Source organism: Cryptotermes secundus, unplaced genomic scaffold, assembly GCF_002891405.2.
Source record: "Cryptotermes secundus unplaced genomic scaffold, Csec_1.0 scaffold860, whole genome shotgun sequence".
NCBI lineage: Eukaryota > Metazoa > Arthropoda > Insecta > Blattodea > Kalotermitidae > Cryptotermes > Cryptotermes secundus.
Genome location: NW_019739976.1, coordinates 458,487 through 484,331, shown reverse-complemented (window position 1 = coordinate 484,331; position 25,845 = coordinate 458,487). Strand labels below are relative to the sequence as shown.

The 25,845-nt window shown below is 40.4% G+C and overlaps 1 protein-coding gene and 1 long non-coding RNA gene across 9 annotated transcripts in view; both read left to right on the top strand.

Annotated features, from left to right (window-relative positions):
- The window catches only part of LOC111872240, a 103,054-nt gene extending 98,161 nt beyond the window's left edge, over positions 1-4,893 (top strand). For all 4 annotated transcript variants that reach the window (XM_033754621.1, XM_033754623.1, XM_033754622.1 and 1 more), the window contains 2 exons: positions 2,777-2,881; positions 4,045-4,893. In XM_033754621.1, the coding sequence (XP_033610512.1) occupies positions 2,777-2,881; positions 4,045-4,221 (282 nt within the window). In that variant the 3' untranslated portion in view covers positions 4,222-4,893. The remainder of the gene's footprint in view (positions 1-2,776; positions 2,882-4,044) is intronic.
- Positions 4,894-12,922: 8,029 nt separating this feature from the next.
- The window catches only part of LOC111872241, a 35,520-nt gene continuing 22,597 nt past the window's right edge, over positions 12,923-25,845 (top strand). For 2 of the 5 annotated variants that reach the window (XR_004513885.1, XR_004513886.1), the window contains exons 1-6: positions 12,923-13,054; positions 16,434-16,567; positions 17,533-17,843; positions 20,713-20,931; positions 21,705-22,914; positions 23,054-23,158. This is a non-coding gene — a long non-coding RNA (uncharacterized LOC111872241). Of the gene's footprint in view, positions 13,055-16,433; positions 16,568-17,532; positions 17,844-17,996; positions 18,139-20,712; positions 20,932-21,704; positions 22,915-23,053; positions 23,872-25,845 lie in introns of those variants that run through there. The other 3 variants (XR_004513887.1, XR_002844192.2, XR_002844193.2) reach the window with 3 other exon arrangements.

Here is a 25,845-nt window from a genome sequence, read left to right as displayed (position 1 = left end):
TTTACAATTTTCGAAGAGTTGTTAAAAGTGTGCTCTTTACACAGCACAACTAGAGGTGTCGATATTTTTAACCCTGTTAAGAGTGCAGTGGAGGAATTCGGTGGTTTTGAAAAATTGTCCTCCGTAGTAATAGATGGCGCTAAATCAGTGACAGGGATAATAAGCGGTTTTGTTGGATTTTTAAGACAGAATCAAATTACTGTACCTACCTTGCATTGTATTATACATCAGGAGACTCTATGTGCCAAATCAATTAAACTGTCTACCACCATGGCTACTGTCACAAAATTACTAATTTGATCAGAGGAGGAAATCGATCACTCACTCACAGAAAATTTCTGACCCTCTTGGAAGAAATGGATTCTGCTTACGGGGACTTGCTTCTGCACACTGAAGTAAGATCGTTAAGCCGTGGGAAATGTCTGGTACGGTTCTTTGAACTCCGTCATGAAATAGCAACATTCCTAAGAGAAGAGGTTACGAATTCTGCTGAACTACAGAATGATCTCGAAGACGTCGAATTCTTGAGAAACTTGGCCTTTCTCACCGATATCACTCAACACTTGAATGTCCTGAATCTGCAATTGCAAGGCAAGAAGCAGACAATATGTCAGATGGTTGGCTTTGTTGACAGTTTCCGTAAAAAGCTACATTTATTTAAGTCTGCATTGGACAAAAATAACCTTCTACATTTCCCTTGCTGTCGGAAACTCTCAGAAGAAGAAGAAGGCTTGGAGTTTAGGGACTACACTGAAATTATTGAAGATTTGTCTTCAGAGTTCGACCGACGATTTAACGATTTTGAAAGCTTTCGACCTGATATTTCTTTATTCAGTAATCCTATACATTGTGATATAGAATCTCAGCCAGGTCATCTGCAATTAGAGCTTTGTGAACTTCAATGTGACCCATCCTTAAACACATCTCAGGTTACTGGAATTGACTTTTGGAAACTGCTTTCACCAGAACGTTACCCACTGTTACGAAATTGGGCTCTCAAACTTTGCTCTGTTTTTGCAAGTACTTACATATGCGAAACAGCGTTTTCATCACTGAAGCATGTACAGTCTACGAACAGGAACAGACTTTCAGATGTCGTGTTATCACATATTCTTCGAGTGGCAGCCTCACGACTAGAAGTGGATTTTATATAATTGGTTTCCAGTTTTATGAAACCACAGTGCTCTCATTAAAACAGTGTGTGTATGAGGATTTAGGTTTGATCATTAGACCATAACAACTATGATTGAAAGTCTTTTGTGCTCATCCCTGCTGAAAGAGGAATTTGTGCTGTTTTATGGTAAGTAATTGCAAATTTCAAGGCATTTTATTTTTCTTTCTTAAATTATAATTGCATTTTTCCCCGGCATATATAAAACTAAACATAAGGCATGATCTGGCCAGTGTTTCTTTAAGAAAAAATGCTCTGGGGGTAGAAGAGATAGAAGGCAATAAAATCGATTGGTAAAATATTCAATATCGGCTTAATATTATTGGTGCAACGTAAAATTTTAATACATAGGTTTAAATGCACTTCTTTTACACGGGTTGTGACTGTTTCAGTTTGGGGGGCAATACTTCCCGACCACTCTTCTGAAAGAAGCACTGTATCTGGCCCCTGATGGTGTTCTATGAACTAAATTTGGCCCTCGAGACGTATTAGGTTGGCCAACGCTGCTGTAAATGACCATACATCGCTGATATACACACGTCCGTCAAACAGATGCCTTTTCCTGTTGACCTCTGGATCTGTAGCCAGGAACTCTGACCATTAGACCACAGAGGTGGTCCATTCTAAATATAAATGGAAGAATATTATAAATCATGTCTATGCCCCCTTGATATAATGACACTTTCAATAGCTGATATTATATACTGTAGAATGATGGAATGGTTAGTGAATAATGAATTGGAAAAGAAAAGGAAGGAAGTGGTTGTGACTTAATTTCAAATACTGTCCTAGTGTGTGCCAGGAGGAACTGAAGAAAGCCACAGTCAAGATAAGCGGTCTTCAGGGCAGGGTATAAAATGGAGTCATCTTGAATGTCAGGACTGCTACCCACATGATGGCAATGTTTGGCTAGAATTGTCAGTTAATAATGAATTTGAAAGAAACAGTCATGGTCTGTGAAGAAAGCAGTCTTCTGTGATGTGGCACCTTGACGATATTGTGTTAACCGATGTTTTGAAGGAATGTATCGCCTCCATCTTCAGGGTAGAAGAAAAAAGAATAAAATTCACAAGCGAAGAACCAGCATGAGCAGGTGCAAATAGATGTTCCTCTGAAACGTTGGTTAACACAATATCTACATAGTGCCACATCCCAGAAGACTGCTTTCTTCATAGTCACGGCTGTGAAGATCTCAAATCTTACGCAGTCATGGTCTAGTTTTAGGTACTGTCTTGGTGTTTGCCTGGGAGACTGAGGAAGACCTCAGACAGCCTGTGACATGGTAGTGTGTATGTGGGCTGAGATCTATATCTAACATTTCCTGAATATGAAACAGGCTTGCTGCACACTAAACTGCCATGTTTAGGAAGTTGGATCTTAGACACGTAAATTGTTCAGATGTGAACTAACTTTTGTATACTCAGTAGTGAAGCTTTGGTTTTCATAAGAGCAGGGAATTCCTTTACCAGCAGAATATCAGGTCATTGAGAAAGACCCTGTTCCTTCCGGTTATTATTATTTTATGACCAAGTGAGACTACGATAAGACCACCTGTCTCACTTACAGATCAGATTACAGAACATTCGTTTATTAATCCTTTTACAGAACAATCTGAAGCACATGCCAGAGGAAGCTCGTTTGTGGATGCGACAGTCAGAGAAGATGAGAACGGTGGATGTTGACACATACCCCATCAGTTCCATTAACAGGGTAAGCACAAGCAGTTCTGTTGTTTAAATTGTGCTGCTATCGGTCTTGAATGGCCTGAAAGAAATTCCGTTGCCCCTGATACTACATATTTATAATTGGCTGAGTGGGACTGCATTGTTAACAGCAATTTATATTTACAAGGATAGAACTCTTGGTATACTTATGTGTTGAAAATTCTGCTGCAGGCTTCTTAGAATGTTAATAAGGTTTATTTCTAATTGAATCATCTGCTCCTGGGAGGTTATTTTGCTTACTAACATTTCATTAAAAGTTTTATGTATCTCAGAATATTTATTGTTGTCTCCAAGCAGCTGCCCTTTCTTTGCTGGTGCACTAAACTACATAAAAATGGTTAGAAAGTGCCTGTATTTATGTCATCGGTCCTTTCAAAAGTCATACTCCATGGTTACTGTTCAAGATTTTTTATTTAAAAAAAAAAAAGAAAGTAATGACAAAGATATTGGGAGGCATGCAGTAACGTAGTTGGTTGAGACACAAGGCTACAAGCTGGAAGGTCATGGGTTCAGTATCTGATATCATTGGATTTTTCAATTGAGAAAATCCTTCCAGCCACACTATGGCCCTGGGGTCAACACAGCCTCTAACAGAAATGAGTACCAGCCATCTTCATGGGGGTAAAGGGCAGCCAGTGCATAAGACTGACAACCTCACAACCATCTGTGTGTTGATTGTCTAGAAAATGTGGGAGCCTTGATGTCTCACATTCGTATGGGCTTCCACAGCCTGTTACAGGGATAGCTTTTTTTTAATGTAATGGCAATGATATTATTACTTATGATGGTGTCATCCATCTTTGGTGCATTCACAATGAAGAATTGTAAAAATGTATCTATTAGCTCTGCTCTGTCTGTCTTTCTGTGTGCATGTAACAACCAAGGAATTGCAGAGCAGATTTTCATAAAATTTGATATCAGTTAGTGTCACGTACTTTCTCGCAATACTTTTCACTCTTATTTGAATGTACTTCACATGGATATCTGTGCGTGTTCCTGTGCATGTCCTTCGGGTAACCCACTCCTTATTTATTGGAGTAAAGTATATTTTGAACATAAGTTGTATTAAATCATTTTAATAGGTGACAGTGCTTTTAATGACCTCTTTGTGATCAGGTGATGCAGTGTATATATGTCTGTATCTCGCAGGTAAGCTGGAACCCAAACTGCCGCAGCTTCCTATGGCTTGCCGCAGGTTACCATTGTGGTCTGGTGAGGGTACCATGCATGAAAGCTATGCACTGCAAACCCATTGAGGACATTCTTCGGCATGGAGAACGCAAAGTAGCAGAATTACTGAACGAAGATTCCAAAAACTTGATTTGAAGTGACACAGCTTGTGCAAGTCATCTTGTTTCAAACTTAACAGCAGCAGTTGTGAGGCACAAGTGTGCACAGTGCACAGTCATTACTGTGTTTCAGTAAGAGCTGTGCAGGGTTTGTTTCATTTGCACTGCTGTTTCATTCATAACGTCTGTCATGGACTCACTTATAGTTGAAGGAAATAAGTTGTGTAATATAATGGATAACTTTATTTACTAAAACTAAAATGTGCGATTTTGAAATACAAATTTTTGTTGAATTTCTGTTGAAGGAGGTGCAAAAGCATTCCATGCTCTTCTCTGTACTCCTGCTTTCAGCGTAGGAGAAGTATATGTACTCATTCAAAAAATAATTTTTTTTTCTGGCTTTCATGCTTCATATGCAAAATATATATGGTAAGATCAGGTTGCCCCATCATACACATACAAAAGAGCAATAATTGTACACCTTGTCCATTTAGATCATATAATACAGTTATGTTTTATTTTAAGAAGTGGAAATGTGTTTTTGTTCAAAAATCAGGAAAGTTTATGATATTTAGATAAATCTGTGAAAGTGTAGAAGCTGCTCCAAAATGAAATAGAATTCATAATTATGTACTTAAAATGAATTTTGTTGACAGATACAAAACATGTGAAATAAAATTTACTTGATTTACATATATTTTTACATGAACCACATGCTTCATTATTTCGTCATATGATTCCTTTTTGTAACAGGTGTTCTTGGTGCAGATTGTTCTGTATGCCCACATGCAGAAAGTATTTCTGCAGAAGGCCTATTTCTGGTAACGCTGCAGTGCATTTTGTGCACAGGCAACTGCAGCACTCTCCATTGATGACTTCGGAGTTTTCTTCATCTCCTGAAATGGTTCCAGCTTCATAGTCATTTAATCATCTCAGTGACAAGAGAAGGAACAGTTTGCACCTTCTGAAAGTGCATCCTTTAAAAAAAGAAGAGTAGGCCAGTTTCTGTAAATCTGTGACATGGTTGCATGACAGCAAGCAGTAGTCTACTAAGCTGGAAAGGTCACAAGATGGATGTCATCATCTATTGCTGTATAGTCTTGATACAGAAATAATCATTAAATGACCTGTTACCTACACCCTCACTAATGCCATTGAGAAGATATGTACTGAATGAAGTGCTGGATCCACCCTGTGAACACATCATCGTTGATCAAAAGTTTGTTGACATGCATAACAATGAACACATTAGTCTCAACCAATTGATCATTCACCTGCGACCATCCTTTATTTTTAATCAATTAAAATGCTTCTTTGAGAACTCTGAATATCTGTTTTTCCTTATATGCCTGAACTCCGCACCACCTCATGGAACTGCACCAAAACCCTTCAAAGACTGCATTCAAACCTAAATAATATTTTGTATTGAAAACTACAACCCTGTACACATCATTTTAACAAGTATGAGAAACTTGGCTTTCACTGGCCCAGAAATGAAGGTTATACAAACAGAGCAAGGCCTAAATTAAAACAAACTGTAACCAAAGTTTTTACTCATGTTCAAACAGCAGTCCAGTAACACAGTGGCTGAGTATTGACTGTAAAGCTTCATGTATTTGTCACAACAAAGCCTGTGCATGTTTTATAGTAATGAAAACTTCTGTCATCTATCCATCAAAATATAACAGTCTCTGGATGCATGTATACTGATGACAGAAGAAAGGAAAATTCTCACAGTATAACTGTATATTATGGAGACACCTGAACTTACCCTATGTATTTTTTGTGTGTGTTTGTTTTACAGGAATAATTATGAAGAAAGCAGTCTTCTGGGATGTGGCACCGTGTAGATGTGGTGTTAACCGACGTTTCGGAGGAACGTATCGCCTCCATCTTCAGGGTAGAAGGAAAAATAAGAAAATCCACAAGTGAAGAGACAGTGAGAACAGGTGCAAGCAGACTAATGTTGGAAATAAACTCAGCTATATGAGAGCAGGGAAGGAAGGGGACAAGTCTACATGGGAAATCAGTGGAGAGGGGAAGGGTCTGGGACAGGAGCAAGGTTACAGCAGGTATAGGATATTGTGTCAGGGTATTTCCATGTAGACTTGTCCCCTTCCTTCCCTGCTCTCATATAGCTGAGTTTATTTCCAACATTAGTCTGCTTGCACCTGTTCTCACTGTCTCTTTGCTTGTGGATTTTCTTATTTTTCTTTCTACCCTGAAGATGGAGGCGATACGTTCCTCCGAAACGTCGGTTAACACTACATCTACACAGTCCCACATCCCAGAAGACTGCTTTCTTCATAGTCACCGCCGTGAAAACCTCAAATCTTACACAGGGATAATTATGTTTGGGTATTACCCACCCCTCTTTCAAGTTAACATAAAAATGTTAATACTTGAATATCAGCTTCCAGGAAGTTAGAGAAAATGTGCCAGGATTTGTATTCTAGGATCCAGTATTCCATTAATATGCAACCAGGTGCTACAGAACCTCCTGCAGGAGTCCTAGCGAAACAGATATCGTTCCTTAATCTTAGTATATTTATTTTGTTTTAAATATAAATATTTCAATTATTTTCAATTGAAGCAAATTTCTATACAAATCACTTTTGTGAACATAAAATAGATGGCTTCTTTATTTATTCCTGTCAGCCATTCATATGCAACTTGCTTTTTGAAACCTTAAATGTTTTAAACATTAAAATCTCTACCATATCACTGGTTATGCATACTACATGTTTCAACCAACATTGGTCATCTTCAGATGTCTCTAAAATTGCTGATGAAATTACTATGCTTCCATCTATTAAGTTCAGTTCTTTGGGGATATGCCCTCATCTATGCAGCCATGTGTCCTGTGGTAATGGGTAAGTGAAAAGTAAAGCTATCTCTGTAACAGGTTGTGGAAGCCCATATGATTGTGAGACATCAAAGCTCCCACATTTTCTAGACAGTCAGCCCTTTACCCCCAGGAAAATTCCGGGCACTCCTTTCTATTAGAAGCTGAGTCAACCCCAGGGCCATAGTGCAGCTGGAAGGATTAGGTCAACAGAAAAATCCAGTGACCTCATTGGGAATTGAACCCGCATCTGTCTGGCTTGTAGCATAGTGCCTCAACCAGCTACACTACCACATGCCCTGATGATGGGTAATAAAAAGCAAGTTGCGTGTGAGATGGCTAATTAACGGGAATAAATAAGTGATGTGCAACAGGATGCTACAATATAATAATATGTCCTCTGATTTTCAGTAGAAAGCTGGGTGTATTTATTTTATTTAATTTCCATATTATGATCTTAGATGCAGTAGCGTAGTTGGTTGCACTATGCTACAGGCCAGAAGGTCGCAGGTTCAAGTCCCAATGAGGTCATTGGATTTTTTCAATTGACCTAATCCTTCCAGCTGCACTATGGCCCTGGGGCCAACTCAGCCTCTAACAGAAATGAGTACCAGGAATATTCTTGGGGGTAAAGGGCGGCCGGCGCGTAGTGCTGACAACCTTGCCGCCATCTATGAGCCAACTGTCTAGAAAATGTGGGAACCTCGACATCTCACAACCCTATGGGCCTCCACAGCCTGTTACAGGGATAGCTTTACTTTACTTTTATTATGTTCTTGACTCTGCCTCTGCAGTTCACAAGTTTCGCATTTCCATTTGGTTGTTGTGTTTGGGATGTTGTATAGGGCGGGTGTAACTGTAATGCTCCAGACTCATATATTCAGAAGGTGCACAATTGAAATGTTAGCTGAAGCAAGGCCTATCCTGACTGATGTTTTAATCCCTCCAGGCAAATGCTGGATAATATCTCAATTAGGCCTTGGTCACTTCCTTCTAAATCCTCTCCAGTTCATCAGTCATCTACCATTCAATGTTTGGTGAACTTTCAATTTTACTATTTCATGTGTTTATGCTCTTTTTATATGGTCCTGGCTAAATGCAGGAGCTGGGATATCAGTTGGTATAGTGACTGGCTACAGGTTGGATGACTGAGAGATCGGAGTTTGAGTCCCAGTAGGCTCTGGGGTCCACCAAACCTATCCAATTGGTATGGGGGGTAAAGCGGCAGGGGCATGAAGCTGACCACTCAGCTCCAGCTAGTGCTGAGATGAAGAAAATGTGGATCTATACATCCACTCCCCCATATGCCTTCATGGCATAGCGCTTAATTAGTTAAGCACAGGGACAGCTTTACGTTTACCTGTACCTTCACCTGGCTAAATGCTCATAATAGTAATATTAAACTTTTAACAGGTTTTGTTTCTATAACTTCATGTTTTCCATGAATTTCCACCTTATTTTTCTAGTCCTAGCTATCTACAACCTAGCAAAACCTTCACTTTTTGAGATTTTTGCCATCATGGAATAAAATCTCAACAGCGTGTTACTGTGCTCCTTGCATGCAATTCTGATGGTGGTGATGAACTGTCACCTCTTATAATTGGAAAATGTAAAAGTCCACGTTGCTTCCAGAATGTCAAGAGACTCGGATGACCACCCACATTTGAAGATCACTTCACACTACTAGATAGAGAACTGGGTGCTAGAAATTGCAAAATCTCATTTTTCACTGATCAGTGTTCTGCCCATTTACAGAATCCCACATTTCTCAGCAACATGAAAACTGTATTTGTATCATCCAGCTACAATCTGTATATCTGAGAATCATGCATGCATCCAAGTGCCATTACAGAAAGCAGGTGATTCACAAGACTGCAGCCATGATACAAGGGGGACTGCTCCAAGATGCTACACAGATGGAAGAGGATGTGCTATCTGTAGCGCACTTCATCGCAGAAGCCTGGAGACTGATAACACCCAGTACAATCAAGAACTTCTTCGTGAAATGTGGTTTCTCAAACGTTATGTTAGAGTAATGATGACAGTGCCGTAAAACTCAGTGAACATGAAGAGTATGACTGACACAGTTTACAGCCTCTTGGAGTCCAAAGTGTCAACCAGGCATTACATCAGCATTTGACTAAGCCAGAAGAAGAACCAGAAGAGGAAGAGGAACTTGCAGAACATAAAGCAACGTTCTTGGATGAACTGCAAGGACTGAAAGCAGCCAGGAAGTACAAGTGTCATCCTGATAACAAAAACAGTATTATTATAATGCACAACAAAATTGAAAATTGATTATACAGACTTAGAGGTCAAAGAAAAGAAAAACAAAAAGAAACAAAATTCCAACTGACTGGTTTAAAGAAACAGTGTAACTAGATATATACCATAACTGCCAATTTACGTGTACAACTCATCACTACCCCTGCTGTTCACCAATCCAATATTTAGTTGATTTTATTACATTTTTTAGAATATATTTATGTTTATTTATTGGGATTTGATATATGATCATTACCAGGTCCCGGATTTCGATGACCTGAAAATATTTAAAAAATGACCGAAAAAATCCAGAAAAGTGACCTAAAATATGACCCAAAAATATAATATGCAGGGCCCCAATTTTGATGACCTGAAAATATTGAAAAAATCCAGAAAAATGTCGTAAAGGAGAAAGAGAAAGAGCATTTCCCTTCCATATTATTCACATTTCAGAAAACATATGAAGAAAAATTCCCAAAAATGACAAGAAATGCCCTTAAAAGTAAAAAAAATTACCCCCAAAATGAAAAAAATGACCTTAAATCTAAAAATGTCGAAAAATGACAAAAAAATACCTATAAAATTTACATTTCTGTAAGCAGCCTCCATAGTCTAGGGGTAACGTTCCCACCTCATGACTCAAGGTACGCGGGTGGAATTTTTAAGGGCGGAAAATTCAGGGAACAAGTCCTCCGGGAGGGACTTTAAGCCGTGGGTCCCGTGTCGTAGATTTACGGCATGTAAAAGATCCTCATGTATCTAGGAGACCTCTGAGCAAAATTAGGCAAAAAGTTTCCTGCCCAAGTAGTTTCCAATGCCTCCGGTAGATGGGGGAAGTATCGGGTACCAAGGGCCGACCTCGTTGGCTGAACGGGGCTGATAGCAGGTAGGGTATGGCGACTGGTAGAATATCAAAGGGGGACGTACAATAGACTATTAGTCAGGGTGCATGGGAAATCCACCCCCTCCAGTAATAATAATAATAATAATAATACATTTCTGTAACCAGCAGCTCATATCCAAGATTTAGGTATTTAAGAGCAACGCATAGGATACAAGGAAAAAAAAGATGACATGTCATCAAAACCGGGCCCTGATCATTACATTCTGATTTCAAGCAAACTTTAATACTAACGTTGTAGCATCGTCGTCCATTGTCTTGTAATTCAGCGATTTGGTAGAATTCTCAGGATTTGAAAATCATGTAGAAGTCTGGCATCTTGATGTTAATGATCAGTCATTTGACTTCTCTGGAACTCAACAAAGCTACTCCACCCCAAAGTTATACACAAAACACATGTGAACCACCTAATTTTTCCAGGGTAGGGGAGCTAAGGTTCTGGTCTAGAAAACTGAGATTAACGGCCGTGGGGATCCGTTGCACTGACCACATGACACCCTCTATCTGCAAAAGTTGGCACTAACTACGCTGACAAGCGGCAGTCACTTGGTCAGTATAATTCACTTGCGGACTACAGGCAACGGAATGTTTTTATGTGAGCTAAGTTGGAGTAATTATGATGTAGTTGCCTTACTTGAACTGCTTCAATTAGAACATGGAACGTTTCATATCTCTCCATGACTGAAGATAAAGAAATTTTGACCTCCCTGTGCGAGGTGCAGGATGAGTGCAAGCAAGGCCATCGGATCAAGCTTTCAGACTGTGCAGACATGTTTGTTCTAAATTAATGAAACAAAGAAAACTGCAGGCAGTTATATAATACATATTACTATTCAGCTGCATCAGACCAGTCATGCTTGACTGAGGTGTGTATTCTACAACCCAGTTTTCTGCAACTGCATTGCATCTAACACATAAATTCTGTAAGAGATTCTTAAAATGGTGCATATCTAAAGATAATTCCTTTAACTCTCCTTCCTTACCCTAACCTTGATTGGTGGGCTGGGATGTAGCAAGAATGCCAACAATAGCTTTCGAGACAGTCAGCACCCATGTGCCACCCAACTGAAGTTCTGAGGGGTGGCTACAATGAAACTGTCACCTAAAGATGGCTCTAGGGAAGGTTATATCATGTAAAAGACTTGTATCAGCAGTATATGTGATATTAACATGAAGTTCAAGCATTGACTGCTGACTGCTGTACTCACAACTCTTTTGGGTCTGTTGTGTGCCCTGTTGTTGCACTCACTAATGGCTTTGATCTTAACTACAATGACCACCCCCCACATTCAGTACCTCCTAATATTCATCAATTCTAGCCTTGCAGAGTCAAAGGTCATAAATTCATGCCTAACCAAGCTGAGCACTGAGAATATCATTTTCTCATGGACTACTGGCCATGGGTTATCCAAGATGCCCTCTGTCATTCACCAACATGGGCATCAGAGGACCCACCACTGGTCACATGTTGACTCACAACTGAGCCTTCATTTTCCCCCAGAAGACACCTCTTCTTGACCAGCCTCTTCTGCTGGCCATACATTAATTTTCTTGAAGAAAGCCATCTGGGATGTGGCGCCGTGTAGAGATTGTGTTAACCGACATTTCAGATGAACATATCGTGCCACATCCCAGAAGACGGCTTGCTTCATAGACACCACTGTGGAAACCTCAAATTTTACATTAATTTTCTTGTTGGAGAGGCTATTCACCACCCATCATGAGACTTCATTTAATCTTACCCCTGCAGGTCCCCCCATGAAAGCCCCTACTGGATAACAGCTGCTTCCTAGCAGCAGCAGGGATCAACAGGTCAGTCCTCCAGTGTTAGGTGATGATCTTGTCTTGGACTCCTAATGATGGGACGTCCACAGCTACCTACTCTCATTCATCAATAGGGACAACTGATCCCCAATCATGGGTCCCAACTTGACCCGTAATTGAGCTCCAGCCAAGGCCATATTTCCTTAAAGAAGGGCCTCCTCTACTGACCTGTTTCTTCACTAACCTGTACAAATTTTCTTCTTGACAGGAATATTACAACCCCTATCAAATGATACAATAGTTAATAAAATAATCGATTCAAACATTATATATTAGGCCAGACTTTTCTGTGATAATTATTCGATTAGCGTGATTCATTGGAGGTGGACACTATGGCCAAGGACGGGGCAGGTCTCCTAAAACATTAGACATCGAGCATGATCCCTCCCCTAAAACTTAGTAATTTATGCACAACACAAAAATATTTAAACTAACAACACAGAACACGAGATTATTTGTTCGAGTATAAGAAATCCCATATTAATTTATGATAACTGTATATCATTCTTTACGTACAACATTTAATTAAATTAAAAATTATGTGGTAGAACCAACGTGAACATACAGACATTAGGAAGCAGGTGATAAGTGTACAGCACAAAACACCAATTCCGAAATGTCGGCCGTATCCCAACGTACTACCCTTGCAGATAAACCTTCTGTTCCGCGCGAAGGATATTTCACGGGCATGTAAGCCAATAAAAGCAATCACATCAATCATTCTATCGCCCACCCTAGCATTGCTTCCATAGTCATTCGCGTTTCGCGGTCTTCGGCTCTACGGGACCCGAGACAGAGTACAGTTGCCACGGAGTTCAGAGCGCGGAGAGGGTACGGACACACTCGGTCCAAATGTATGACAGCAAAGAGTGGTACCACTAGTTACTTATTCCGTGGCGGTAGCCATTTTGAGAAATTATGGGTGAAGGAAGTGAATTGGAAGGTTGTAATTTAATTAAACTGAACTTCATAAATATATGGCATATATAATGTTAGTATTGCGTTTTAAAAACATGTCGAAATAAGATTTTGCAAGTAAGTGAACAGTTATTTTGTTACTTAGGAACCTGTAATGTTCATATCGTGGTTTGGAGCCGGCTGCAGAGTATTTCGTGTTTGCGGTCCGTTTCTTTCCGCTTGTTACAGGATTAGGTAACGAATCCTACCCTCCTCGGAAGATGGGAAACAGAGTTGGCAAACTGCGAAGTCACACCTCAAGCAATATGACCTATTCCAATCTGCACTTCGTTAGGAAAGGCCCGTCGTCCTGATGGCATTCCAAACGAATGACCCGGCATCTTGAAAAAGAACTTTTGTGCATATAACACATTTGTTTAATTACTGCCTTCGGCACTTCACAGCGCCGTGGAAAGAGACAAATATCATAACTCTGCCGAAACCCGACAAAGACCCAAAATTTCCTCCAAATTTATGCCCGATGAGCCTTCAACACAACGTGGCACCCTGGCCTGCTATATCAATTTCCAGAATTAGAATTTTCGACAAGTCTCATCAAGTTAATTTCTTTTTTCCCTTCATCCTTTTTTTTTTCTCTCACCGACAGAAAATTAATCTTCATAGAAGGTGAATTTTCTGTGCCAAGAAAAATAACGGCAAAAGTTCCTCAAGGTTCCGTCCTTGCCCCAGTTTTGTACAATGGTAGTATAGTTGGTTGAGGCACTGTGTTACAGGCTAGAAGGTCGTGAGTTTCATTCCAGATCAGTTAATTGAATTTGTTAGTTGATCTAATCCTTCCAGCTGCATTATGGCCCTGGGGTTGACTCACTCTGTAACAGAAATGAGTACTAAGAATCTTCCGCAGGTTAAAGGTTGTCCAGCACATAAGGCTGACAACTTCACCACCATCTGTAAGCCAGTTGTCTGTAAAATGTGGGAACCTCAATGTCTCACAACCCTGTGGGTCTCAATGGCCTGATAACAGAGTTAGTTTTTTTTTACTTTTTTTTAATGTGTATAAATGATGCACCTGGAACTCATCTTTAGCTGTTTGTGCGCGTTACCTGTACTTACACGACAAACACAAACATCATGTTCTGTGTAAACAGCATCATGGAGTCACTGCAGTGAATTCATGGTGTGAGTGCTGGGGAAAACTCGAACTGTTTATCAAAAGACTTAAAAGAGTCCCTGACTATGTGCTACAGCTAAATGGTAATATGTCTTGGTATCACTTGACAGGAGGATGACATGGAGACACCATATTGAAAAGACTGTAGCCAAGGTCGTGCACATGTATGTAAGGATCTATATTCAAAAGTGGGCGTTTAGGTACAGATATTAAAGTTCGAATTTACAGAGCTCTGAGTAGGTCAGTTATGAGATGCCTGTCCCACCTGACAGTATGCAGTGCTGTTGAAAATCTTGACCAGTGCACACCAGTTCACAAATTGCATGTAGCTTTCAAAATTCTTTATATACGTGGTGTGTTCAAGAAGTATCGAACCTTTGGTCAGCAGAAATACATTTATTGATTTGGAGGTACAAAACCCTAATCCCCTTCAAAGTAGTCTCCTTGGTAATGTACACACTTCTCCCAGCACTTCGCCATTGTTGCAAACACTTCTGGAACGCATCTTTTGGAATGGTGATCAGCCGGGCCGTCCCATTCCGTGTGATGTCTTCTCTTGACTCAAATCGGGTTCCTTTCAGCAGCATTTTCAGCTTGGGAAATAGCCAAGAGTCACACGGAGCCATGTCGGGGGAGTAGGGAGCCTGACAAACCACAGGGATGTTGTGTTTGGCAATGAAAGTCTGAATCAGATGCGCAGAATGGGCGGGTGCGTTATCATGACGGAGCTGCCAAGTTTTTGCTGCCAACATATCTGGTCGTTTGCGTCGCACAGCATCACAAAGGTGACGATGGACCTCCTGGTAGTATTCCTTTGTGATGGTTTGGCCTTGTGGTGCGTACTCATGATGCACAACCCCACGGGTGTTGAAGAAAACGGCCAACATGACCTTGACATTGCTGTGGACCTGCCGTGCTCTTTTGGCCTCGGGGATGTCGGATGTTTCCACTGTGATGACTGCATCTTGGTTTCCGGGTCATACCCATAAACCCACGACTCATCGCCTTTGATCACGGTGTTCAGAAAGTTGGGGCTACTGTTTGCATTGTCCAGCATGTCCTGTGCGATTTCCAGATGGCGTTGCTTCTGCTCCATTGTTAGCAGTTTCAGTATGAATTTCGCAGACACTCTCCTCATGCCCAAATCCTCGGTCAAAATTGAATGTACCAATCCAATGCTTACCGCTATCTCGTTCGCAAGTTCTCAGATTGTGATACGACGGTCCTCCATGACCAAAGTCGGCACTTGCTCAATGACATTCTCATTTCATCTTGTTGAGGGTCTGCCTGAACGCGCTTCGCTGTCCACTGATGTGCAGACATCTTTGAAGCGGTTGTACCACTCCTTTATCCGTGAGTTGCTCATGGCATCGTCCCCGAAAGCCTGTTGAATCTTGCGAATTGTTTCAAATTGGGCATCGCCAAGCTTTTGGCAAAATTTGATGCTATATCGCTGCTCGTGTTGTTCTGTCATTTTACACCTTACTGGAATCCGACGAGCGCTCACTACACGTCCTCATTCATAGGCCGACTGCCAGCGACTGACGCTTTCTGCAGGCAGGAAAAAATTCACGACTGCGCATGAAGGTCCCCTCCACATCTCCACCGAAGGGAGCCTCCCGCGCTTCATTGGTTTACGCAGGAAAAAAGAAGGTTCGATACTTTTTGAACACACCACGTATATGACTGTATTACTATATTACACAGGACACAGGCAGAAATAATCCTAAACCATGTCAGTCCAAATGTACATGGTATTGGAGAAAGAGAAGCCAGGTGTAGGAAGTGTGAGAGGCTTAAACTTGGTGCTGGTCTGGCCTATGACCATTCATCTGACTAACTGCAATTTCAGAGTAGTTGCATAAATCAAGGCATAACTTGCTGCACAAGCCTACATTGACAGAAAACCACTGTATACCTTGTAGAAATTTCGCTTAGCATAGTGCAATAACAAAGGATGCACAGAGTCCATAGTGACCTAGACCTCGTGACAGTGCAGATATACTGGTGCTGAAATTACAGTGCAGCAAATGCAGCCCCTACATAGAAACACCAACCCCTCCTTCATCGAACAGGAGGCCCTATGACCTATGGCTAGGAGATAACAGAAATCTTTGTCATGGATCTCAAGGAGACTGAAGCCAGGAATGATTGTGCTGGCAAAACCAGCAGCAATTTAACCAACCAACCAAAGCGAACTGAATTAGTTTATTGAAGAAGCTAGGTCTGCAGTGTTCAAAATATCTAGAAAAGATAATAGCCTGTAGATAGATTATAATTAATTATTTTGTAAGCATTATATAATTGTTACTATTTGCTTGACAGTTGAGGAGAGGCTACTTTGAAGAGATTTTTATCTCATCTGATCTGGGAAGACAGTGATGTCAGAGTGAGCCAGGAAGATGTAGGAGATGCCCCACTTTTTTCCGTACTTTCTATGAAGACATCCTATGTGGAAGGTAAGTAACACAAAAATGATCTCTACTGTTGAGAGAGTGAACATCTTCTTTGAGTTGGTAGCTGTGTATTCTAGAGGGCTCAGACACAATCCCAGCCCAGAGATCTGATATCCTGATGGAGGTGTTTCATAGTTTTGCACAGTCAGAGAATAGTTCCTCAAATTAGGCCAAACCACATCCTTTCCAATTCATTATTTGCCAATTGCGCCACTCCACCACCGCTCACTTCTTTGGGTTCTTTACTTTAATCAGTAGAGCTGGGTTCCTATCCCAGGGTCTTATAAGGGTCTGGCTCGGACAGGGCAGGAAGAACACTTCACTACAATCACCCACCTTTCGACGGTTGCACTTGGTAGTCCTTTAATACCTTCCGGCTTTCTGAATACAACTAAATTTNAAACTAGGAGGTTCCCTAAATTTTGAATTCCCAATCATGTGGCTCTGCTATGTGATTCTGGCAGATGCTGACCTGACGCTAAGGATGACAGCCCCTTGATGCATTACGGTCAGGGTGTGAGGCTCCGGCCGTCCCACTTCTAAGTTATCGCTGTCCCAAGCTGTCAGCTCTCATTTTCTCAAAGCCTTTCCGACGTTGCTGAAACTGCCAGAATTCCAGGAAAGTACCAGATGTTACTTCCTGTTCACATAGCAAAACTTGGACTATGTCCCTTCCGCGTATCTGCCGGATCTCTTTGTCTGTAATATTGTTAATCTTAACTTAATACAAAATTTAATTTTCACACAACACTCCTCCAGTCAGAATGGACGGTTACACCAAGTGCTGTAGAGTTGAGCTTACCATAGGGTGCAAAGTGTATCAGTGGAACTAGGCAGGGGCATGAAACTTCTCAGGGCACAAGGCACAGGTCAGCACCAGTCTTCTGTGAGCTCAGCAGGACCGGATCAAATTGATTGTAATATGCAATTGTGTAAGGATTCATATGATTGTTCCCATTTGTTGACAGCTGTGGAGAGCCTGGGTGAAGAGACTGCTGTCCCACAGCGATACTAAGGGAGCAGCAGTTCATATCCCTTGTAGGGTGTTTCGGTATGGCATTGTGTTGTTATGATAATGAGTACTGACATTTTGGACCTTCCTACCACTTTTTACCAACATAGCAACCGAAATATCAGCAATCATTACCATTTTAATGTGGTGCTATACCTAGACCCAGAACATTCTTCCCCACTGCATGACATCCAGGAGGAGCCTGTCCAGCAAGTTTCTGCACACCCTGTTATTGCACAGGAACTGCAGGGAGCCTGTGCACTAAAGGTTAGTGCCGCTTGTAGTGCCAGACTCATCTTGATTTAGCAAACTCGTGGGTTAAAGCACTTAGGGAAATCACAGTATTTTATCCAATTAGAATATATAGTGCACTCAGATTTAGAATTTGTAAAGCTTTATCTGTGTGCTTTATGTTGGCAGTCCTGGAGTGGCATCAGTGAAGGGAAGCTGTTCCCAGCAATGAAGGATGCTGAGTTTCTGAGTGCACAAGGTCCACACAGCATCTTCCTTTCCATTCCACTCCTCAGCTGTCTCACACATGCAGGAAGCCCTTGTATTAAAGGTCCATGTCATACGAGATACCTCTCTCATCAATTTTTGGGTGGAAAATTCTGGAAAATTTGAATGTTCTTCGTACAAGTTAGATAGTTATTTAGAGAGGATGGGTTTCCCCATGCACCGCGACCAGTTTGATCTATTGTGCTTCCCTCTATGATATTCTACCAGTCTCTTTACCCTACCGATAAATGGTGCATACCATCAGTCCCGCCGAGCAAGCGAGTTCGGCCACTTGCTTAGCGGTGTCTATAATGCTTCCCCCATCTATCAGAGGCCTTAGAGACTATTGTTGGGTGGGAAACGTCCTGGAATTTGGCTCAGTGATCCCCTTTGGGGATATGAGGTTCTTTTACGTGCCATAAAGTTACGACATGGGACACACAGCTTAAGTCCCTCCCAGAGGACTTGTTCCCTGAATTTTTCCGCCCTTAAAAATTCGATGACCTCCGCCGGGTATTTGAACCCGCGTACCACGAGTCATGAGGTGGGAATGTTACCTCTAGACTACGGAGGCCGCTTTTGGTACAGGTTAGTTCTCATGTATTGCTTGAGGTGATAACCTGTCATTATTCTAACATAACAGGCAAGGAGAAGAGAAGGATAATTTAATGTTATAGAAATGGAAACAAGGAGGACCTTGATGTCAGTGTAAGAGTTACTGGAGTTGAAACCACAATGTTGGAGGAGATTGCTGAGGACAGAAGCTTGCATTCAGGCAGCAGTAGCGTCATGTCTGCAGAGATGGGTGGGGCTAGATATATATATATATATACAGGGTGTTTCACAACTTTAGGGAATAACTGCAGGAGGTGATTTCCTAGGTCTTTGTGATCAAAAAAGTTCATATAAACGTGTGTCCGATATTGGACAGTTACGGAGTTATGACCGTTTTCTCATTCCCATACACACCCTCATATGAACTGTGTCTGTCAGCTGGCAGATCGGTATTTTTAGCCAGCTACAGACAGAGCGTTCTCGTTATCTCGACACTTTGAGAGCTACCTAAGGGTTAGTATGTCCGGCGCGGTTCTCAAAACCGAGCTGTGTCCTGTGTTGCGGCCAGCGGTGACATTTTCGAAAATCAGCTTTAAGCACCAGTCAATTCAAATTAAAGGTAATTTCATGAAGTTAACTTTACATTCATATGTTAAATATATCATGTGTTATGCTGGTTTATTATTTTGTTCCGTTTGTCATAATCGTTACCTTCTATTCTGAGTTTAAAACGGTCATAACTCCGTAACCATCCAAAATCGGACACATATTTATGAACTTTTTTGATCACAAAGACCTAGGAAATCACCACCTGCAGTTATGCCCTAAAGTCGTGAAACACCCTATATATATGTATATATATATAGCAACACAGTCAGGAGCTAAGTCTTCATAGCATTAACTTGAAAGCCTGTTCCCTGTTTTTGTATACACTGCCTGCAGCGTCTTCAGTCTATAAATTTCCATGTTTTCCACAGGCTTTGGTGCTGTCAGTCATTCATCATTTTATCGAAGAATTACTATATATAGGCAGGAAATATTTCTTCTCACAGTTGGCAGCCTTTAGTTAAGAAACGTGTTTGAGACCAAACAAAGAAAATAGTGTAACTACAGTGAAGCTTATACTGTTGTTGCTTTTTCCATAAAAATGTATTTAATTCTGATGGATAGTTTTCAAAATGTGGGACATTTTGAACATGTGAACAGGGTGCTACACAGCAATTTAAATGTTTCTTGATGAGGATGGTTTAAAAAGTTGGTTGAGGGTTAAATCATTGGGTGATTAATGAATAATGAATATAGAAGGATGTGTAAGGAAATGGTCATAACATGATTGGAGGTGCTCTCATGGCATTAGTCCATAGGGACTGAGGAAAACTGAAAAATATCAATCAGGATGGCAGGTATGCTGACCAAGATCTGAACCTGACACCCACCAAACACTGGTCGGAAGTTTACTGCTTTCTGGGGCTTTCTTGGTTTGGGGTGCCAGAGGTCTGATTATGTCAGCATATAGTTGTAGCATTCTTTGGCCAGATTGTAATGTGTAATTGTGGAAGGCTTCACAGTTGTTCCCGTTTGGTGACAGGAAGTTACCCCTTGAAGTGAGAGAACAACACACAGGGATTACTGTTTGGAACAGCCAGTGATTTCCAATCCCAGATGAGACTGGGCTATTGTCTTTAATTGGGGAGGTTTTAAACTCAGTCCAGAAGTCGGTTGATGGGAACCCAAAAGTTATGAACACGTGATCCTATGCATAAATTGAAAGAGATTGTTGTATGATGCAGCATGTACTACTGTCTTCAAGTGGCTGGTCATCATCATACTGACAAATTTTTCTTACTTGTCTACTTTCCTTATTTTGAAAAAATAAAAGCTGGCTTATGAGATTGCCTTCCTATCTGCATATCCCCCTCCATTTTTTTCATTTTTTGTGTGGACCATGTGTTAGTTGTTCTCTGAACTTTTTGTTTTTATTTCAATATTAGTGGAAAAGGTTGCAGGACCTTCTGAACACGAGTCCACTGGGATGGCACAGAAATTGTTGTAATACTACATTTGGTTGCTTTCTGTTTCATAGTGGGGCCATGTGTGGAGCCGATAAGAATACTTGGATACCTGATGGCTGTTCTGAAATATGCACTTGGAGCCTCAAACAATCTATTCGTCAACAGTGGAAAAGGCTATCATCCAACCAAGGATAGGTGTAAGCTCATGTACTCCCCTTGATGAGATACATTCTTGTGTGTGCTTGACAATCACATTGTTCTCCTGCCAGAAATAAACAATTCAGAAAAAGGTATCTACTTTGAATATAAACAAATTTATAGTCCATGATAATCCATTCTCCAGAAAACTGACATTCATGTTTGGGCCAGTAGAGGGCACACTGTTATGTTCCTCAAGATACTACCTCTGCTGCACCTGTTTAGGGAAATGGTTTTCATAAATGACTGAGATTTAATCTAAATCATTTGAGCTGTTTCTGAGGAAATTGCAGTTTTCTGTTGGGGGGTGAGGGGTGCTAATGAAGGCAATCACTGGGCACCAACATATCATGGGCTTGAAATGGTGGTAGCTTGAGCTGGCTGGAGTTTATTTAAATGCCCGTTCCTGTTAGAGTGCTTGCACTGTATTTGAAAATGCTGTATCTAATACAATTTTATGATAAATGAATGGAATTAACCTTGACTTCATCATCAAAGAACACAGCGTCGCATATTATAACATTAGATTTGAAAATTTGTAGTAAAAGAGTTAACTATTTTTAATTTTTTCTTGTAATTTTGATGCATACTGTAAAAATAGTTTCACACTTCTTCACATAGTAGTACTGCATCATAAAATCATTCCTGCTTATAATGCTTGAAATATTTTTGCATTCTCTGATGCCATAAAGCAGTTGGAAGCAATAAAGTCATTTGGTTCTCTGCTGGCAAGTTCCACATCTTTGTTACACTCTTCAGATATTCCAGTCTTTTGACTAAAGGACATTAAAGGTTAAATACATAATATGAATAAAGGGAATGTAATTATGTGAGGATTCATAGCATTGTTACTTTTTGCTGACAGGTCTGGAATGATCACTGTCCCGTGTAAGAAAGGATACCATACTCAACTGAGGAAGTCACTTGAGACTTCTGAGAAGTTCATGTTCCTTGTATGATGTCTGGGTGTAGCACTATGTTAAAATAATAAAGATGATTCATGTCTGGAAGGAACTTATGAGGTGTATCAGAAAGTTCGTGGACTATTATTGTTGTGATTGCCTTGTTGAAAGAAGATGAGAAGGGAAGCCATGTCACACGTCTGCAAGTATATTTATTGCATCAATCTGCCATGTGACACCATGCTATGAACATGCATTGTTTTTACACAGATGATTTCTCAACTTCATATCTCGTTTTGTCTGCGATAGATGGCAAAATCAAGCAACATGTCTGCATCGAGTTTTGCATGAAGCTCAGTAAATCCACTACCAAAACCCTTAATGTGCTTCATGAGTCTTTTGGAGAACATTTTTTAAGCCAGACAGCAGTTTTAATTGGCATTTATGTTTCAAGGCTGGTTGAGTGACAGTTGAAGACAACCAGGCACCAGCAAAATGACAGAAAATGTTGAAAAAATTTGAGAACTCACCCATGAAGACCATCGCCAAACACTCCATGAGCTTGCAGACACTGTTAGGATCAGTTATGGAGTTTGCCAGGAGATCTTAACAGAAAATTTGAATACGGGCTGCATTGCTTCATCGCAACAATGTGCCTGCCCACATGTCCCTGAAAACCACAGAGTTTTGACTAACAGCAACATGGATATCATTCCCCATCCCCATAGTCCCTGGACTTAGCCCCCTGTGATTTCGCTTTGTTTCCGCACTGAAAATTAAACTGAAGGTATGATGTTTTGAGACAGTGTCTTACATCCAAAGGAATTGCAAGCAGTACTTGACAGCATTAAGGAAAATGACTTCCACGGTGCTTTTGAAGTGTGGAAAAAATTATGGGATCACTATACATTTCTAATAAGACTATTTTGAAGGAAATGGCAGCTAAAAGTAGTAAGTTAAGCCAGCATTTCCTCTTTGACCTAGTCCAGAGACATACCGATAACACCTTGTAAGTGATGTTTACTGTTTTGACTTGGTGCTATACCCGGACTCAGGAACAGTCTTCCCTCAATGCAAGATGCCCATGATTCGTACGACTTCAGACTGAGAGATACCAAGCAAGTTTTTGCAGTGCCTGTTGCACAGGCCCTACCAGGAGTCCGTGCCCTGGAGGTTAGTGCTAAATCAAGTGAGAGGAGAATAATGGATTAGGAGTGTGCTTCAAAGAAATCAGAAATTTTGACCAGTCATAATGTTTGTTCAGATGAACAGTTGGTGAAGCTGTATGTAACTATTACTCTTATGTTGGCAGTCCAGGAGTGACCACTGGAGGGATGCTGTTCCTAGTGAGCAAGTTCTATGACGTGTCTACACCTTTTGAACTAAAAACCATCTAACAGCGCCTTCTGTGCTAAAGGTATGTGTCACACAAGATACCTCTAGCTCTGTTATCTGAATGTTTGAAAACATTGTAGCAACTGTAATGTTCTTGGTACAGGTCAGTTCATGCGGTGTTGTTTTGACGTGAGAAGTGGCACTCTGTGCAGGGGCTCTATATGATCACCTGTCCAGGTGACTGAATGTCATTAGTAACTCAGTTCAAAGTAAACCAAATTAGTGGGGTCCTCAGGCAGATAGTGTCTGAGTTAACTTGCCAAAACACAATGTTGAGGAAGCCAGGTGGACAGGTCGCTGCCAATCTGCAGAACTGGGTGGGGTGTATGAAGGTTCAGGGCCAGATTATTGTTTTATTTATTTTCGAATCCATTTTATAGAAATTAATCTTAATAGTAACTTACAGTTCATTGACTCTGCAGGTATTTAATTTGAATCCACTTCATGGTGATGTATCATGAACCAAATATGTATTCGTTCAGTATAATCATGATAAATTAATCTGACACTGTTGTCTGTTTAATTTTATTGTCAAGTCATGCCATGTCTACAGACCCCATTTTATGGTGATAGTGTAGGACAGGCATGTCCAGCTTCAAAGAGGTTGTGATCAACTATTTAGTGTCAAAACTGGCAGTGATCTAGCACCCCCTCCTATTGTCATACCTTGCTTTAAGCAAAAATATTGATAAAAATAACACGACTCATGATGTTTGTTGTAAAAGCAACATACGTTGAAAGTACAGACTACTTTAGTATGTACTTTCCCTTCAAAATCTGAACATAATCATATTATATTACAAGTGAATTTACATGCTTTTCACATATAATTTTCTTATAGGTCTATGAGATCGACGCGTTGGACATGCCTGCTGTAGGAGAACATGATTCAAAGAATTAAGTACAGATTTGTGATTGCACTAGTCCCGAAAATTCCCGTTCTTGAAATTTTTTCCAAATGTTCTCCCCTCTTAACTGAAAAATTCTGTTTTCACATGTGCCTAGTATGGGAATGAGGATGACTAGAATGGTACTAGATGCTAGTTTCAAGATATTACTGGTATTCATATGCCAGTCAGACACAGATGCAGGTCTCTTCTTTTGTGGTTGCCTACTCAGGACCCAGTGCACTCTGGTTAGTACAGTAGATGGGCATAGGATGATTAATGAAAAATGAATTTGCCTGGTGGAGGAACTGAGGAAAACCACAAAACCTCATTCACGCTAGCTGCTCTGTCGAAATACATCAGTACCCAGAGGTGCAGTAATGTATTATGTGATGATTACTGTACAGTGAAACCTGTGTTTAAAGTTTCACTGGGGAGCAGTAGATTTAAACAGTAACCTGAAGACAAAGCGGCCTCCGTAGTCTAGAGGTAACGTTCCCTCCTCATGACTCGTAGTACGCGGGTTCAAATACTCGGCGGAGGTCGTCAAATTTTTAAGGGCAGAAAAATTCAGGGAACAAGTCCTCCGGGAGGGACTTAAGCTGTGTGTCCCATGTCGTAACTTTATGGCACGTAAAAGAACCTCATATCCCCAAAGGGGATCACTGAGCCAAATTCCAGGTTGTTTCCCGCCCAACAATAGTCTCTAAGGCCTCTGATAGATGGGGGAAGCATTATAGACACCGCTAAGCAAGTGGCCGAACTTGCTTGTTCGGCGGGACTGATGGTACGCACCATCATATTTAGTGATGCATATTTAGAAAATATGCAGATAATTCTCAATTAAATAGATTTAATAATGATGGGGGAAATCATATACATTTTATTAAGCAGGCGTTTGATAACACATACCCTAATATGGGAAATAAAGTCTCGACAGTAAAAGAAATTGAGCAAATTATCAAATCTTTAAAATTAAAAAATTCATTTGGATATGATGAAATATCTACAAAAATTCTGAAACTCAGTGCCCCTTTTATAAGTTCACCAATAAACTACATATGTAATAAAATGCTATCTCAAGGTGTTTTCCCTGATAGATTAAAATATGCAACAGTAATTCCTCTACACAAGAAAGGGGACTGTAGTGATATGTCAAACTATAGACCTATATCTCTCCTAACTTCATTTTCAAAGATTTTTGAAACAATTATGCACATAAGAATTTTAAATCATCTAACTAAATATAATATACTAAGTAACAGTCAATATGGATTCAGAAAGGGTTTGAAAACAGAAGATGCGATCTATAAAGTTACCTCTGAAATTTTAAATGCTATGAATAATAAATTATATGTGGGAGGGATCCTCTGTGATCTAGAAAAGGCCTTTGACTGTGTAAATCATAAGATTTTGTTGTCCAAATTGAAATTTTACGGAATAAATGGCATAAACTATACACTATATCAATCCTACCTGGAGAATAGGTATATTAGAACACTCGTTCACAAAGACAGTAACAACTTTGTCTCTGAATGGAAGACAATAAAAAACGGTGTCCCACAGGGGAGTGTACTAGGACCTTTGCTTTTTCTTATATATATAAACGATTTACCCAATGTAATAAATAAAACTTCTTTACCTGTACTCTTTGCAGACGACACGAGTATCTTATTCGTTCAGCCCAATATAACCGATCTTAATAATGTTATGCAAAATACTTTTGAAATTTTAAACAAATGGTTCATAACAAATTACTTATCCCTTAATTTTAATAAAACACACTTTATTCAATTTACAGCTAAGAAAATTCTAACTTCAA